General features: G+C 38.8%; 1 protein-coding gene across 4 annotated transcripts in view; it reads right to left on the bottom strand.

Moving 5' to 3' along the window:
* The window catches only part of LOC108965503 (polyhomeotic-proximal chromatin protein), a 388316-nt gene that overhangs the window by 280283 nt on the left and 88778 nt on the right, over positions 1–19255 (bottom strand). For all 4 annotated transcript variants that reach the window (XM_018927971.1, XM_018927973.1, XM_018927972.1 and 1 more), the window contains exon 3: positions 6351–6474. In XM_018927971.1, the coding sequence (XP_018783516.1) occupies positions 6351–6474 (124 nt within the window). The remainder of the gene's footprint in view (positions 1–6350; positions 6475–19255) is intronic.

The raw sequence follows: 19255 nt of genomic DNA, 5'->3' as shown, positions 1-19255 counted from the left end.
TTATGCCTATCACATGTGATATCTTATTGCAGCAAATTATGACCGTCAACCGTCTTCCAGTTTCGGAAATTTCAATTTGTATCGTATTAAGCGGCTTGCGAATTTTCTGTACCAGATCAGTAGTCAAACAACTGGATATTTCATTTCCTGGAATGGACTGGAGCTAAGTAAATACTTACTAAATTTTTTTTTTTTTTTTTTTTTTTGCAGATAACTAGAGATCACTAGAAAGTCGCGTCACTTAAAGTTCAAAGACGATCTGCCATTTACTTGGGCGAAAAACTTATCTGAGATCCTCCGCAATAATGTTTTCCAATTTTAAAAATAGATAAAATATTTAAAAGTGCTGATGAAAAAGTATTTAACGAAAAGACCAAGTCACTAAGGATTTAAGGTTAAGTTTTTATTGCGTCTCCTACCAGTTAATTAAAAATTTTGAAATGAAAACCGTAGACGGCACCTTCTAACGAAATAATTGCATTACTCGAATTAATTCCTTTTTAAATAGCAAACAAAACACGCTGAAAATAGCAACAATGAGAGACAAATAAATAATAAGAGATAAGAGCAGCAGCGGCTATAAACACTTAAAGTCCTTTCTGAGCTTAAATAAAAACGGCGTAACTTAATCGCGATAAAAATAGCTCCCTGTGGGCTTATTATGTCTACTGCTGAACCCTTCTTCTTGCTTCCCTCTTTCTMCTTTTTTTTCATTTTTGCCACTGCTTAAAGTTTTTATCTCGTCCGCCCATTTGTATTTGTTGTCGTACTACTTTGCTGTGTTTTTTTGCTTGTCTACCTTTAATGCTAAACTGGCTCGAATGCCAAAGGACTTCCGGTGGTGCGCCGTCGCATAGCGCTAAAAGAAGCAATTGAAGTGCAGCGTAAAAGAGTCAAGTTGAAGATAAAATTGTCACAGAAACTAAGGCTAAAATGAATTCTACGCTTGAAAATAGCAGCAGCAGAAAAAAATAAAGGCCGTCAACGGTGGGAATAAAGTGTGCGCCACAAGCATTGCGAAATCGATGCAGGCTGCCACTTTTCAATCAAAACATGTTGCAACAACACGAGCAACTTGTGTACTCTGTTTGCTGTTGGTTTTGTATTCTTGACGCTGAACTCATCGGATTTCAGTTGAAAATTTACTGACTGTCATTTGTCCTCGTATCTCCGCAAAATGCATATTTTTATGAAGGAGCTTGTAAGGGAGCTTGTAAGGGAGCTTGTAAGGGGTTGCAGACGGTTGCTTTACAGCGTACAGTGTTGAGAAGCTACGCAAATAGGGGACTTAAAATTTATTTTTAAATTTCAAGTTTTCTTTCATTAGGCGGTACATAGAAGTATGTCTGACCAATTTCCGCACACTATAAATCGGATGACACGTAGAGAGTGCAGGGAAGTAGGCATGAGAGAGACGCTGGAACAGCTTCTATTCCGCCTTATCCAGAGATATCAAGGGGCTTCAGAGTTCAAGGGACTGGGTGAAGTGTCAAAATTAGATTAGAAACAAAGCTTTACTCTCGAACAATCCTAAGGCTGACTGTGACTGATGTCACTGCCTATGTCTCCGCACCATATAGCAGGAAGGGAATAGGACTTGTAGAGTTTGATCTTTCTTCGTCCGAAGAGGATTAATGTATAGTAAATTGAATTAACTTGGTCTGTAGGCAGCCCAAAGTAGCACTTATTAGCAAGTGTGATTCTGCATTGGATTTCAATAAGGATTGTACCTTCTCTATTTAGCTTTGCAGTTCGTATTATTTTCTTCTTCCTTTGACGGGTCGTTTCCAAGATTTGGCGGATGGTAAAAATCTTGTCGATAGTAGATTTTCCAAGTCTAAAGCGATCTGATAAGGTCCAATCAGTTTGTTGACGGTGGGTTTCAGTCTTTCACATTCTACGCTCGATAAGGTCTAATATGCGATATTAAGCAGATAAATCCACCAGAAACTGGTGCATGGTGGTGCAAAGGGGGACTTTTTGTGAAATCGGGTTTGCCATCTCCAGATGTTACACTTTCACTGCAGTACAGCAAGCTGGAAAAGTGTTCCCTCAATAACGTCACTATGCTCTGAACATCAACCACTAGATCACCACATTAAGTTCAGCAAGAGTCCAGTCTTGAAATTTTCGGTTAGTCGCCGCATCTTTTCGTCGAATTTTCGCGCATTACCCCTGCCAACCAATTTCTCAAGCTCTTCATACTTCCGCAATTCGGCCTCTTTCTTTTTTGTTTGCATATGCGTTTCGTTCTCAGTCCTCATCGTACCAACTGTTCTTTCGACCKTTATGAAAAMCAAKGATTTCGCTTGGCGCSRTTACAACCTTAAAAGGTCACTGTTGTGTGTTCTATGGTCAATATTTCTTCAAAAATTAAGCCGGTCATAATGCTAAAGTCAATGGGAGCACTACTGACTCATCATTAAAGACGTTTTTTGTGGCTAAATTGGCGGTTGTGACATGAAAGACTTTTTGGTTCACGCCATACAGCCAAGCCCGAGACGACTGGCGCCTTAGAAGAGAATGTTCGGCGCATTATTTCTAACATATGTACTTGTACGACCTGCATTGCTGCACAAGTGGTCGGAATTAAAAATTTATTTGATGACTTAAAATCATTTTTAAAAAACGGCGGCAAATCCTTTTCTTTATGAGTAAGCTAAGTTCTTTGATATTTCTTTAAATTATATRTCTTTTATTTTTTCTTAGAAACTACATGTCAAACAAAGATCCTTTACATAAAAAACATGTACCTGTGTCCAGTAACATTTTTCTGTTACGCGCGCCACTGTGCGACAGTTCATTTCGCGGTACTTATAAGTGTTGTTGGTGCTTTGTTAATCGACAATGCCATAAAGTGATAAAGATGGACGCCAACAAATTGTCAATGGATCAAAATAAAATGATCTGTGGCCGGTACACTGCTTGGCGCTACTGTTGTTGTTGTCTTACTTATGTTGTTGACGAGTGGTTGCTGTCAAACTAGATAGCCGAACCARGCATGGAAAATCGGAGCCGCAGGAATTTGCAACTTTGTAAGGCAAATAAACTGTACATATRTACAAGGRTTTGTGTATGTATGTGTAGCTTTGCYGCTGCGACAGATTCCCTTCATTTTTTTGCGCAACTTTCGAGTGGCTGTATGCGGCATGCACCTTTACTGGCCTTTATTATAGCAGATATAAGTCCACACACACACACACATACATATGTATGCACTGATGAGTATATGTGTGCATATAGCCAGTGCATAGCTGCTCATCCGAGGCGACACTTATCATTGCATACCCGTTCTGCGTCCTTCAACAGCCTGTAGCGACKGCTGCTCGCCACAAAACGAATTTTATGCATTGATTTCTTTCTGGGATCGGGAAAAAATGCTGCCTCGCTGCTGCTATAATTAAGTTTTATAATTATAATTGACATCCTAGCGTAAAGCCAATTATTTTGTTGTCGACTTTTTCATGGTCAGTGCTGGCCATATACGACTGCACGTGTGCCTGTGCGTGTTGCAGGCGGAGCAGCGGCAAGTAAGGAGGATGTGTGCCCCACTKAATTTATGACGACTATGTGTTAACAAAAACTGCTTAGCCAGCCTGCCAGCGCGCGAATATGACGATGAACGATGAGCAGCTAGAGTGCGACTGCTCCTAGGCACGACTGCGCGTGTGTGTGTGTGTATGCAGCATGCCACATCATCCTTACTGGCATGTTAGTCGTCGCCACCACCGCCACCACCTGTCTCTTATACACATCTAGATGTGTATAAGAGCCAGCTCATACACACCAGCAAGGACAGACTTGTCTCGTCAATTGTGTTGATTTATATCGTACAATTATTTATAATTAAATTTTACTGAAGGCCAAGTGTAGTGAAACGGCAAAAAATGAAGGGCCGCGTCTAAAAAAGGCTTTGTTGCGGGGTGTTGGCGGTGGGCGGCGGCAAAGAAATCATGGAAAAACTACATTGTGTGTGTGTGGATGTATGTGCGCTGGCTTGTAAGGCAACATGTAATTATTAATCGTTATAAGCGCTTTCGTGATGCGACAGTCACGAAGTGAATCGCTGTCACCCAACGACAAAGGAGAAATCAGTGAAATTACGATTTATTTTTAATAAATTATCGAATAATTAATTGCTGAAGCGTAACAAAGTTTTAGTTTATAATGCATACATGTTTATTTTTAGATTTTTATGTTGTAAATTTATAGTTGCTTGAGAATGTGATGTTCGACTCGCGCTCGGATAGCCGACGAGCTTTCATTATACTTATAGTCTTAGCTAACAGTCAATTTACGTCTCAATTCGGGCTTAGAGATAGATATTTTTCGAGATATTTTTGTATTTGAGCTTGGGAATCAATAATTTAATTTGGTAGTACCCCAGGGATATTTTTCATATAATTCTGCAGGTTTAGATTTAAATAAAGTCTTAAGGCTGAAAAGACAGTGCAAAAAATAAATGTGTTACTGATACTCCTAATGTTTCTTGTAGAGACTTAACTAAGATTAGTATTTCCTCACAAGTCCTCTTCAAAATACTCCACAATTTCCTCACAAGAACTTGATTTTTATTGATCAGTTTGTATGGCAGCTACATGTTATAGTGATCCGATCTAAACAATTTCTTTGGAGATGGAGATTGCACCATTGCCTTCGACAATTAACCACACCGAAAATCTTGAGGATATCTCGTCAAATGAAAAAGCTTTTCATATAAGCCTTTTATGCCGTTGGATCAGCTTGTATGGCAGATATACATTCTAGTGATATATCTTGTAACCATGTATGTAGATGTACAGGTAGACCCGTTTCTAGGATAGTCGAGTCTACGTAACTGGAACGGATCCRGATTTTTTATCCAGTCAAGGACTATGTGTTAGGCAGAATTCAGCGCGACAACTACAACGCGGACAGGCAGATGAACATAGCTAAATCTACTCAGGTTGTCATGCCGATCTTTTGTTTATATGTTTCATAKSGTCTCCAAAATTTCTGACTAAGTGCTACAAACTTCGTGGCAAACTTAATATACTCTGTTCTGGATATAAAAAGAGCGCTGCATCTTATGACTGTGCCACGAAACAACCAGGTCCGTAATAGCAAAATGTTTCACAATTTCATAATCATCGAAGGATTATAAAACACAATACAATACTGTACCGCCTAGAAATTACGCTCTCATTTGAAGAGAAGCGCATGTGAGACATAACTTCTCCATGTTCTAAGTAACATCTTTACATTTTTTCGCTAGGCACTAGATAGCATATTTTCGATAGTTTTAACTCCACTTTGATAAAATGGCTGYCTAAAAGACGTCACTATTTTTAAAGTAAAGGGAACGACGAGGTAATATTAAGCTTGAACAATAGGATGGAGCCATGTGAGGAAAGTTCTCTGAGTGCCATTCACTTGGGATTGGCCAGAAACGATTCATCCACATATGTTTCAAGYAGCTSACGACTTCCGGTCTTAGATCAAGTATCTTCTGCGYAGCCAAAAAGCATTCGTTKGAAGGTGAGCTAAAGTGAGAAGACGAAAAAACCCTCCCCCAGGGTTGTGCGTTAGGTTTGAGATCCACCACGTAAAAAGAAAAAACATGGATGAGCTTTTAAATGCTACTCTGGTAAAATAGCTGACTATAAGACGTCAATAGGTTTAAAGTAAAGGGAGCGCGGAGGTAATATTCAGCTTGAACAATAACTATGTGCGATTTTGTTCTAAGAAACTATTATATTCAATGCAAACGAATTTACTGTCTTAAAGCTTTCTCTGGAATCAAAACAAGCAAGTAGCACAGGAATGTGAGATTTCACAACAAGTCAAACAGAATCTACCAGACTTCRAATATTTAATATCTGCTAGAAGCTTACATAACCTTGAAAAGCTGATTCTTTACTCTGCTCGAGAGCAAATAGCATGTTTTTAAGTCATTAAAGTAGTACTGCATTCGATATCAAAAGTATTAAGAGACTGACTGAATGTGCATATTTGCTGCACATTACACCCGCGGAAGCTTAGGTAAAGAGCAAGGTAGATAATAAACCAAACCCTCTACACCGATATCCTTTCAGCTTACAAGTAATATCTATTTAGTAATTCCATTAGAGCCATTTATACAATTCCAACCCAATCACAGGTTGCAAACACAACTCCCAAAGGGTTGCCGCACATCGTGCGAATACACCAGAGTTTTGCAATTTTCAATTTGAACCCAAAACCACCCGCTCGTACTAAAWAACCGCAACTTCCGAACGAAACCGGTTGGCAGGACAACAGCTGCGGCGGTGGAACRGCACATTTCTCGAATGGCTTGCATTTGAACTGAAAATAACTTCAACGGCACTCACCTGAGCATTGAAATCGAAGAAATACTCCGGCCGCAATGGACATGGTAGACCACACTTACAGGTACCCGGTGACAATAAATAATCCTTTATTTCGTACTGTGTACGCAACGTTGCACCGGTTGGGCTGAAAAGAGAACAAAAACACATTTGAATGAGTAAAGGAGCATGTTTTGTAGAGTTAAAAAAAAATGTAACAAATTAAAAATGTGTAAAACTTGCTAAGGACAWGCRACACACAAACATCTGTACATAGTAATAAGGATATTAAGCAATCGGTAGCAAACGGCGACACACGCCAGTGAGCACAAAATTAATTCACTCTTTACTTTGCGACATGTTTTCGAAAGCCCGGAAAGCCGTCTGCCAAGGCTGAAAAGGCAAGCGCGCAGGCAGGCGGCAAGTTGCTACGAGCGAGTCGTATTTGTCAATGTAGGCAGTTCTCGTTGTCGTACAAGGGGCACATGTAAACGCAATTTGAATTTTTCATTCCTTATTTGCGMTGCGGCGGCTTGTTCGATCACTTGCCACGTTGGCTGTCTGTCTGCGTGCCTGAGTGACGGACTGGCCGTTAGCCATTACAACTCCTTGGTTTGGCTCAATTTAAACTAATTACTTGCCTCACGTTTAATTAAGTCACAATACAACAACAATAACAGCATGGATAACCACACACCACACAATGTCATACAGCTGAGTGACGTCAGCGCTCACATGAATAACTGACAGTTGAATAGCATTGAGCGACTGAGAAACTGAGTCGTTGTTGGCAGGTGTGTTAAATGTTGAGTTGACATTTTGTTACGCGATTAGTCATGTTGCTGTTTCAATTAGTTATATCAATTTATTTCTTGAAATCGTAGATTATTTAATAAAGGAGAAAAGGTGCCATAATGAGCGCAGCACGTGTGATTAAGTGGACTGGTTTTTACGTTAGTGTAATTGAAAGTTTACCCCCTTGCACTCGCATATAATAAGTTGCTTTAAAAGTAGCGTAACATAACCTTACTTTTTGGAATTTAAAAAGCTATTTTGCTATATTTTTAATAAATCGGTAGATGGCGCTTTACGAGSTGGTTAAACGCAGGGCTGTCAGAAAAATTAGTGTAAATTGTTTTGCCAATCACAGCACGCTTACCAAGTCTGGGAGGAAATGAAAAGACACAACAGACCTTACACTTAGTCCATAATGAATTGAGGCTCCGAAAATGGCAAGACGCTTTCCGAGGACTAAAACCACGGCTCACTTAAAATCCCATTACCCAAGGAGGTTCAAATAATTGGATACACGAATGACATCGCAGTGATCGTGGTAGCTAAAGAAATAAAAAAGCGTCTGAGCAATCATGAGGCGACAGAAATCCAAGAGTGACTTATGGCGACAAAGCTTCAACTAGCTGGCCAAAAGATGGARGCAGTATTAATTAAAAGCAAGAAGAAGCTAGAGATCGCCACACTCAAAATTGATGGATATACCATTACGACACAGTAGTTACTAAAACATCTAAAAGTAAGTCAGTTCATGCTTATGTACGCTGCCCTTATATGGGAGACAGAACTGCAGCAGGAAACTTACTCATAAGAGGCGAAGGTTACAATCGGACTAAATGTTCKCAGGGTTGCATRTGCCTACCGAACTGTATCACACGAGGCGGCAGGAGTCATAGCGGGTCGCATGCCACCACACATAATGGCCATAGAAATTAAGCGATTATTCGATAAAAYWAAAAGGACTGTCACTCGATTAACGAARGAARAGAAGAAGCAGGAARGACAAAGGAGCCTAAACGATKGGACAAAGCAACAACGAGGAAGAAGAATGGRTAGAACGGAAACAAGGGGAAACTGATTTCTATCTTTCGCAGTTTTTGACTATATATGGTAAAGAATCCCGCTACAAATATGGACACAATGACGAAACAAATTTCCGCAACATAATCGCAGAAAACGCTTTGCATATGAAAAAAGAGATTTGCAGTAGAGAACACGATAAACAAATGATACATATAAAGGAACTATCAACTGCTCATAGTTCTGTAGCAACAGGCTCAAGCTATAGTCAATAGTACTTCAATGCGAAAGAATCTGAGATCATTACCAGACCAAAGCATATATTGTTTTTAWTGTGCTTCGAAGATAACAACATATGTAAGTCTTGAAGAATAATGTTATCAGTTGAACAAAGTTGTCTTCCTAACATATTTCATTACGCCATTATTTAGAATTGAAATCGGAAATAGTCGGGCAAGGATATGGAAAGTCAGATTCTTCATTAAGAGCCAAGCAGAGAAGTAGTAACATGGTAGCATTCATAAAAAAGTTCGGAATACTAAGATCTAATAGATATTATTTCTTCGACAGTTAGCGATGTAGAACTAATTTGGTCATTAKTTAATTTATTTAATTAATTTCTGCGTTTAGAGCATAAATTCTAGGCTATCTTGAAGTYTCGAATCAATTATATGAACATGCTTTTGGACAAGTATTAGTAGAGGTGACGCCCTTAGCGATACTCGATAAATGGAAAGAATAAAACTACAATTAAGTTGACTCTGGATGGCCACTGGATTTCATGAGAAGCATTTAAATGGCAAAAATGTGTTCCGAGTTGTCTCATCCCCTACTAAGGATGACCAATACTACAAAAAAAAAAAAAAGGAAAGATAGAAATAAGGCATAAGTACAGGCATAATGGCAGTATGCTCTTTCAACCTCTAAATCACGGTGAGCTCTTTTCACTATAWTCTTTGACATGTGTGTGGTATTGAAAAGCTGACTTGCTCCACATAATGAATAAGCCCCTCGACACCAATATTGTGTGATATGTGTGGTGAGACCATTAAGTTACTTGTTACCTTAACTTCATAATTATATGTAAATTACTTTTAATTTTCAAAGAATCGAAGTAATAGGACCGTGTGAAAATGCACCTTCATAAAGCTAATCACCAAACTTTCACCACAAATCCAACAAACAAGCAGGTTCACAACAAATTCCGCAAACCACCTGTCATATTGGGGCATAACTTTTTAATTAGTTAATTCAACAATAAAAGTTCGGCAAGAAACAACAGCAAATCGTATGAAAACACCCAATATACGAGAGTACCGCAGCCAATAGGCAGATGAACCACAACAAGCCCTTACATAACACCTTTGATATCAAATCAAATAAATGTTTGTWCTTGAAATAAGATGTTCACACTTTGCTCACAGGGAAAGGCCAGGAAGGCCACATAGCAGGGCAACAAAACAAATGTTCGAAGCGTATACGAAGTCAAAGTGGAAGTGTTGGTGGTAAAGTAAAAGTGCTTGTTTCTTAAGTAAAGTAAGACGTATGGCCTCGAGCGGTTAATGTCTGCGGCCTATCAACACAAAGCCACCGAACAACTTAAATAGCTGGCAGCAAAACTTGAATGAGCCCAAAAAGTTTGTGCAGGTCGACAGCAAAAGCTTACACGAGCAGCCACATAACCATAACGGTGGGTATGTACATATTTATATATTGCTGAAAGCACATAGAGTTTAGCCTTAAGACGTTGATAAGCCAGCTAAATGTCAAAGGAAGAGCTGGACAGACCAACAGCAAGGTGTTGGCTGAGCCAAGTAAAATCAAGAAGTTCTATTTAACCTTCAACTTAAGACAATGGCGTAAACAAAACAGCACAAAAGTGACAACCTGGATGTGGCACAATAATGAAAATAATAACAGCAATATTAAAAGGCACAACATTGTATGAACAGCAGCAGCAGCATAATGGAAACTTTGTGGTTAGGATGATAAATAGAAAGCAAAACAATAACAAAATATATGACAAAAGTTATTCATGCGACAATGAGCGTGGAATGCAATCGGCTGAGAACCGCAACCTATTAGTTAGCACCAAAACAGTAGAGTAAGGAAGTGCTTGGTGTTAACGAAACCAAAAGTTTTCTATGAGAGTACCGAAGAGATCCACCAACATGTATCATTAAAAGTGTCTAAGATATGAGGATACTTAGRTACAGAGTCTGATGGCACTATAAACAAATACGAAAATGTGTAATTCGTCTTTTCGATAGATGCTGATTTTTAGTGGATCCGAATAGTAGATTTTTTTTTTTAACCACGTGGCGTAGATGGTAAGTTTGCAGATTAATGAATATAAAGAAAGAGCAACATCAGTTTGTCATTAGATTATCATTGGTTTCGGACCAAGCAGAATGTCATGAAAAAAGTCCACCTTATTGTACCAGGAGATCTTTTTTTGGCTTCTAAGATCCATTAAGAGATGACGCGCTTTGTGCTTGGTTAAAAACTTGCCGCTGAGGTGACAATCTTTTATCCAATACTAATTCGCGCTACATTAAGTCGGCTGTCGTAGGTATATTTGCTGAATTCGTTAACAGTCGCTAATAAAGGGTCACGGATCTTTCGCTGTTGTTATTGTTGTAACAGGTAACTAACTCTCGTTAGGATGGTAAGGATTAGATAAGTCGTCGTCCATCCAACGGTAAGGCCAGGAAACGTGCCGTGTCGACCGGGTTGGACCAAAGGGAGATGGATGTCAGACCTGTGGGATTAGCAGGGCAGGTAAAGAGTTGGCTAGTGTCATGCGGGGACTCATTGCATGCTGGACTATGTTTGATATGTCAGAGTCTATACTGGGTAAGTAGGAGCTAACCGCTACAATATCCAGAACGCAGCTGCGCAAGGGTTACATTCGATTGTCGCGGAAATTCGAGCTCGTCGTCTGCAAAGTGTAATGGTTTGACTCCAAGTACGCTATACACGGAAAGGAAGTCAGTAAACGTGTTAMTAGCTYSACTGTGAATGGCGGACASTGCATGCCKGAAGTTCGTTGCGTCCGAAGTCTATGTCGTCGATGTAGATGAGGAAAAACCGCTTGATGCTCCTAGGAAGCGATTCCACTATAGCAAGAACTGTTGTCTGGGAGTATACGGGCCTCAGTATGCAGGCGTTCGATGGGAAACATTAAGAGGCATCCTGTCTAGTGCGGCGTAGTTAAGAACCGGCCGGCCGATTGCCTTGTATATTGCGAGCAACGTTTCTTTGCTTTCTCCCATGAGCTGCGCTAGCAACTTGAGCGGTCATGTGAGGAGTGAAGGAGCACAGGCTGTCGAAAGTCACACCTAAAGTCTTAGGGTCTTATGTCGCATTTCTCATTGCAACATACTGTTATTACTTACTGAACTGTTATTATTACTGAACGATTATTCAATTTTGTTCTCAGAGGTATYTGTTATGGACCAAATATGTAAACTGATCCCAAAAACAAATTTATGTTTAACCACTATCCCAGCAACAAATTAACTTCGAGATCGCAAGGAAATTATAGTTTTATTCATATCGTAATCGCAGATTCGAGAATTCTAATACGATAAGCTTGTTTCCACAAGGTCTTAGGTCTTACAAATATAACTGAATTTTTACTGGAGTTACGASAACTGCGTACGAAGCCTAAAATATGTTAAAATCATGTTGAGGACATGAATATTTTGCAAAGTTACAAAGTACCGTTAAACTATAAAGCTATAATGTCTTTACGTAGCATGTGATACAGGGGCCCAAATAAAAATAACTTACAGTCAGATTATATACATAAATGGGGGTAAAAAACAATATTAACAAATAGAAGCATGTGGAAGCAGCAACAATAAGCAAAACAGARGAAACAATAAAAGCAACAACATTGGTGTATAATGAAACACAGAAATTAAACGGTAAACCTTGATAGTCAGCCCTCAGGTGTAATGAGTAAGCAGCAGACAAGCTACCACACAGAGYCGGACAGGCGGTCAGGTTGCACGGCGTCGGCGGCGCCACCGCCACAGTCACCACTGACACATACCAGTTGTTGTTGGCAAATGAGGTGCCGGCGGTCGCTGGTTATTGTCCACACACAYACACAAGCACTCGAAGGACAGTGAATTGGCAGTTTAAGGGTCTGGGGTTCGGGCATCGGGGTTGAGGTTGAGCATTGTTGCGGCAATAACAGCAAAACTTACAGTGCTTAAACAAAACTTTGCGATAAGCTGAAAGTTGAAAAAGTTTACGGAACACATATACAATGCATATAGCAATAACAACACCATTCAACCGGCACACTCGTGTGCAGGAGAACATGCTAAACTTCGTACCGAAATCAAGTGAGTGTGTGCAAAAGTTTCAAGCTGAAAGTGCAAATTCACTGACTTTYAAGCCACCGAGGGCACACAGGAAAAGGTAAACCGCATACGAGTACTTGTCAGCCGCTGAGGAGCCAACACTAAAATAATATGTGAATGAACTGCCACACACACGAACCTGCTAAGCTATTTTAGATCGAACAGGAAGTAAATCTGGTCAGCGAAATGAGGAAGTATTTTTAGCATATAAACAACAACAAACATAACTATATATACACGCAAGTGTGTGTGTTTCCGTGTAAGTTTCTCAACTTTGGCACTCGAGCAGTTCATCAAGTTTAGTGCAGCAGCTTGCTTGTGTCTCTCCCAGCTGCTGTCGTCATTGTGAATGTGCAGCGTCGCTGTGAAATGAGCTTTGGACAACATCTGATGTTTACGAGTATTTATTCTGTGCTCTCAGTTAATTTGCATGCTAATGAGTTTATKAAAGTATGCGCCAAAAAGGGGAAGAAATTAATTTGCTTCTAAATATATTCAAGGGAAAAAATAAATTTAAARAAAATTTAATGAATGAGTAAATAATGACTTTAACACGGTCTCATTACGTTTATGGAATATTTGGTAGTCGTTAGTTGAGCATAAAACCTCTCGCTATATTTCGAAAGTGTCCTACACGTCAATATTGTGAATTAAAACTTTAATCACCGCTGAGAACAGCGAAAGACCGCTTGTAGCCAGCGGTTGTACGAACGGCTTGCTGCGTGGAACCAAAGCTAAAATTTGCAGAAAGTATTAGCTTTCGACTGGATAATAAACTAACTAAACTCTATCCGCGAGCGGGAAGGGGGTAGAATTTGCCCGCGATATGGATTCAATATACACTATGTTTGCTTTTTGGCTTGCCTCAAGCAAAGTCTTGGCAGAAATAGTGCTATAACTGTTAGCTTGAACTGGCATTATAGACTTTGAATGAGATTTCTTCTGCTGAGAAAACATTTGAAGTTCAAGCWACAAATGTCATCAGTCATTGCCTTTGATGGGTGTTCAATTGGTAGTAGCAAACGCCASAAGGTCTGACCGGAGACTTGAATCTGGTAACACAGGGAGCATTTCGCCTTTGAAGTTTGCTCCATTCTGCTCATTTGCTTTGGGGATATTCTTAGTGGCTACGGTTTAAATCGGTCACACAGCACGGCAGAAGTCTTAGATCGGACTTGAACCCGACCAAGGTGGAAAAGGTGTCCCTTKCAGCCGACCAATTGAAACACATTGTTTTGATCTATGTGCTTTTAAGCACCGTGGGGTAACGCCGCCGTCTGCACTTACCCATGTAAAAACACAATGAATGTTGTCCATACTCTAGTTCTATAGGAGCTGAAATTCCTATTTAGAAGCTGTATAGAAAGCGAGTTATTCGTAATGCAAAGTATCTTTATTTCAAGYGGTGAAAATCTGATTATTTCAAATTTGCCGTTTCAGTTTCAAGCTATAGATAGAGAGGCTAACACAGCAGCTTCGGACTATTATTTGCAAACACTGAATGTTCGACAATACTTTTATTGAGTTAAACCCACTCTAGTGGGCTATTGGTTTCTTCTTCTCCCAGTTATCCACGAAAGAGRTAATTTCATTAGGTCTTCTTCTGCTACATACTTACTGGCACCTGCCTAAAAGTMAAGCTATCCGACTTCTTCCTCCCTRTGCTCCCCAAACAAATAAAATTTCGCGTTGAAAGCGAACATTTTCATGTTTATGTAAACCACTCAATTCAACTGTAATTAAGCTTGTCCTTGTACGGATGTGCGTTTCRCGTCATTAAATCAATAATGTTCGAAACAAAAGGCACACTTTAATCGTGTTTTGTGTAAATATTTAGCAAAGCAGAGTTTCACTGTGTTCTCCTGTGTTTCAATGCTAATTTGATGCCATTAAAAATGTATGGCAATTCAACACTTTATTGACTCACGCAACGACGCGAACAGACGGACACAGAGGCGAACAGGCCGTGTAGCAATGCATACTTGTATATATGCATGTGAGTGTGTGTATGCAGGTTTATCAGTAAAATACTTGTAAATGCAAATGACTAAACAAATTAGTGAGGCTTTTTAGCGAATCAAACACAAACAGAATTTGCATATACACACTTGCGTTTATATACATATGTATGTATATATAGTCATTATTATAAGTTAATATGTACATACATAGTATGTTGGTGGCTACGATGAGTTATAAGCGCTCATGCAATAAATAACGCCACTAAAACCGGATATTGCCAGTTGGTCGAATTGTTCGTGTTGATTTACAATGGAATTTATGCTTCATTTGTGAGATAAAGATTTGTCAGTTGGCGATGAAGACACACCAATATATATAATAAAAATTCAATAACACGAGTAAAGCCGAACGAAGTTCAGATTATAGCAGAATTTTTTTTTTTTTTTAATATATTAATTAATATAATTACATACATAAGACTTTGAGACCTTTGTTATATGTATTCAAGAGACACACCTAATGTGAATAGGTCCAATATTCTCAGAGCTAGAGTGTTTTCAAACATTCGAACGGCATGACTTAGCCAGTGTGGCCGCTGTCTGATGGATGCAGCCATGTGTAGAAATTCAAGCAGGAGAGGAACGTTATCTCAGCGATTAGAAACGATTCTTTTACATACGAATTCAGCAGCTCACCACTTCTGGTCTGAGACCAAGTGTCCTCTGGGTAGCCAAAAAACTCCTTTTAAAAGCGAGCAAAAGTGATAAGGCTAAAACGAATTTTATCTCTCCAGGTTATGCGCTGAGTTTGGGATCCGCCACKCAAAAAACACCCCTAATGAAAGAACGAAATAGTCTCGTATAAAGTCAAACGTAAGTCTGAAATTATGAAAGCTGTTTAGGGCTTGTAGAATTATTGATCTGATTTCGACAATTTTAAGAAATGAGAACCTTATGGATACACCGTAAGTATTGTTTCGATATCCCTATTCATGTCTGATTTATGCACTGTAAGGAACAAGGTGACAGGATGGTACCACAGACCACATCATGATATCTCAAGTTTTTCTCAAATTTATCGCTTCCGTGAAGGACGGACAGCTGCGCTCACTGCGATTTCAACTCGACTCGTCACCCTGATCATTTATACTTCTATACTTAACTCTGGGCTCTAACAACAACAATCACCAGCAAGTCAGACATCAAAATTATAATACTCCGTGCAACATGTTGCGTGTGTATAAAAATATAACAGGCAAATTGAAATTATGAATAGCGTCATTTGTTATGTCGTTATTAGAGCGATATATATGTTGACGGTCATTGAGTAAATATTTATTTTTTGTATGTCAGCACAGTTGTTTGTTCTATGTATGTAAATACAATATAATGACACATTAGTCGGCATTGCATTAATAACATTGTTTGTGGCGCTCATAAATTGTCTGTCAGAAAATGAGATTCATCGCTCGCTAACGGAGTGAGGCCATTCGAGATTGTTTTATTTATTGTTGCGAACGACTTGATGTGTACAACATTTCAATATCGGGTTTTGTAAAATTTATGGGCAACAGTTATTGTTGGTGTTATGAATTTTTGTACTCTGAAATGAATTAATATCTATGGTTAAGTATGAAGTGGTAGAAAAATATTTAAGCTTAATGTCAGTCTGTCACCTTATTATACTCACAAAGGGTACATTAGTTTGCCACTAAATTTGTAAGACCCAGATGAAACTTCGGAGACCCTATAAAATACATAAATATATAGCATATAGTACATAGAGTGTATACGTACAAACATATTTCTATAACTGATACGCATGACAAGTTCATAGTATATATGTACCTAAACCAGTCCTTCGAATTTTGAGAAATCGATCTAACCACCAGAATCAGGCCTGTTCCGCACGCTTTGCTCACCTTATGGTCAACATCGAGATTTTAAATTTAAAGCGTACAAATTACAAGTACAAGAACTAAAACTGCTCGTCCTTCCCAAACAGCAATGATTCGCTCTATTGAAAAATTTCCAAGAAGAGTCGACGTTTTCGAGGYCAACAAGATCGTGTGATATCACACCGTTAGACTTTTTGATCTGGAGAAATCTAAAGTCTAAAGTCTATGCGGACAATCCCGMTTCGAAACAGGCCTTTAATACTCAAACGAGTGATCAAAAATTGGACTCAACAGATGGATCATTTCAGACGAAGACGGAGCAAACATAAGTAAGAGATCATCTCCAAAAAATAAATAGAGAAGAATATCCTTTCGAATCATAATAAACATTCCCATTAAATTTGAAGTTCCTAAGTTTTTTAATTGAAAAGGTAGGAACCTTGAAATGCAAAACTCCTTATAATTGTTAACGAAAAGAGACATATCCACGATAAAGTCTAAATAAAGGTCAGCATGAAAATATGTGGTAAACCTAGAGTAAACAAATAAAACCTGCAGAATTACAGTAAACATTTACATAAAGCTCTTAGCTCACCAATAAAACCATTGACCACGAAACTGACTAAACAATGGGAGCAAATTTATATGAAAATAAATTGGAACAACTTACAAAGCAAATTAAATTCAATTAGTAAAATTACTTATGCGGAAAAACAAATTCAAAGAAGACAGCAAGCAAACAAAACAAAAAATTATAYAAACAATATGGGAGAATACTAAGGCAAATAGAGAATTATATACACGTGCATTTGCTCCAATTATCGTGACCACGTTTAAGTAGAATTTATTGTTGCGTGCATCTGCACTCACGCACCAGACAGACAGTCGGCCGATGCGTCGGTCGGATTGTCAGTAAGTGCTATAGTCGGTTACGCAACCAAGTCAATATGTGTAAATAGTGTTTGTAATGAATAGCACTCAACGCGCTCTGAAAGCCAGTCAACGCAAGCGTGAAGACGGAGCCAACAACGCTGTGGCAACCAAACTATTTCTGTAACTGAATTTGTCGCATTCCARCGCATAAAAGTGAATATTTTCACGTTGAGTAAATAACACTAAAACACGAGTAGCACCCTAGAGCCACACTGTGCGTCTCTGGCGTAATCAATGATGGCGCTGTCTACTTACGGCTGACAAGTTACTGTCAAAGTGCGAAATACAAAAGTCGCTGAATGCGGCTGAATTAGCTGAAAACGCTTGATTTGTGATGAGTTTCAGCGATGATCTAATTTGTTGTGACAGTGGAGACTAGTAACTGTATATTTGTATATACATATACATATGTAAGTTCGCGGGTATTTATGAATTTCCATCTGTCATAAAAATAACGGCTTTCTGCTTTTGATCACATCACATCAGCGCCAATGCTTCGTACTACTCTTGTTAATTGCTGTCAACGAAATTATGATTATTGTAGTGAACTACATAAAGACGCGGAGCGAATTTGTCTGCTGATATTATAATTAAATACAAGCTCGTTAATTGCCGACATTGTTGGCGATTGAAAGAAACTTTCAATTGGCATTTGTCACAGTTGACAGTGTTGGCGTTAAGTTTTGATATTTCTTGCTGACAGACAACCAGTCGCTGCTGCTTGATTTATTGCTTTCTAGCTTAATGAGATTTCTGTTATTTAATGGAGATTGTGTGATGAAATGGCAGTAGATATTAAAGTTGTTGATAAAAAAAATAAAGGAACATTGCTAAGCCTGTTGTTTTTCTTAACAAAGGCAAGACTTTGACAGTGAAGTGGGTGCATCAGACTGCTCATGTATCCAATTAATGTTATGATTTTTCAATTTGTTAATTGACTAATTAAAGCGCTGTGTGAATCCCCTTTTGAATAAGTATACATTAAACCAACCTTAACCTGCTCCCAACTCCTGACTCTACTACGAAACACGAGATTAAGTATTACTTCGTGGGAGTGATAAGAAATTAAAGTCTCCTCTATGGCACAGACTGACGGCCTGACTTATGAGTGTCTGCAATATTGTTCGGGAAGCACTGAGAACTTTTAGTGTCATGATAAGAGACGTTTAGGATTTTATTCGCCTTACCAGAAATGTATTCTAGATGATCCATCTTTAGTTATGGCTATTAATGAATCTGACACTCTGCTACGGTGAGATATATACTTTCCTCCACCTTTCTAGTACCAATGAGCCAGAATTCTGTCTTGCGATAAGCTAGTTTGTAACTCAATGTCAATGGTGGACCTCTTTCTTATTGTCTTTCTGATAATCCGCCGATTCCCAGGATTGCTAACGCCAAGCGGTGTCTTACTATGCTTTCATACACTTTGTCAATTGTGTCAAGCATGCTCAGGTTCCTCCGGAGGCTGTTTTTGGTTTAAGAAGTAAAACCAATCGCTCGACTTTCTATGGTTCGGGGAAGCATCCCTTCTTTTAAACTCAAATTGTGCATTTGTGCGAATAATTTTGGTTTCAAAGTCATGGCTTCCTTTAAGGCTTTGTTGGGTATGCCGTCTATTGTAGGCGCTTTGTTACTTTCAAGTTTTCGGGCTTTGACCAATATTTCTTCTTCACTAACTAGCAATTGTGGGTCTACAACTTCGGTTTGTGGCTTAGCATAAGAATTCAGCGTTTATACAAATAAGTAGAATTAGTCGGCTGCTAAAATATCTCCGATTATGATTGTATTTACTATACAGTGAATAATATTATTGTTTGGAAAGAGGCTTTACCAAGGAAATGAGTTTTTCTGTAATTTTGATAATTGCGACAAAGAGCAAAGTCCAATCAGTCAAGCCGTTGCCTCATACCCATTTTATAAACAATTACATTTGTACTATATATACT

Source organism: Bactrocera latifrons, unplaced genomic scaffold, assembly GCF_001853355.1.
Source record: "Bactrocera latifrons isolate USDA-ARS-PBARC rearing strain unplaced genomic scaffold, ASM185335v1 scaffold_140, whole genome shotgun sequence".
Lineage (NCBI taxonomy): Eukaryota > Metazoa > Arthropoda > Insecta > Diptera > Tephritidae > Bactrocera > Bactrocera latifrons.
Note: the sequence above shows the minus strand (reverse complement) of the source record. Positions and strands in the feature narration are given on the sequence as shown.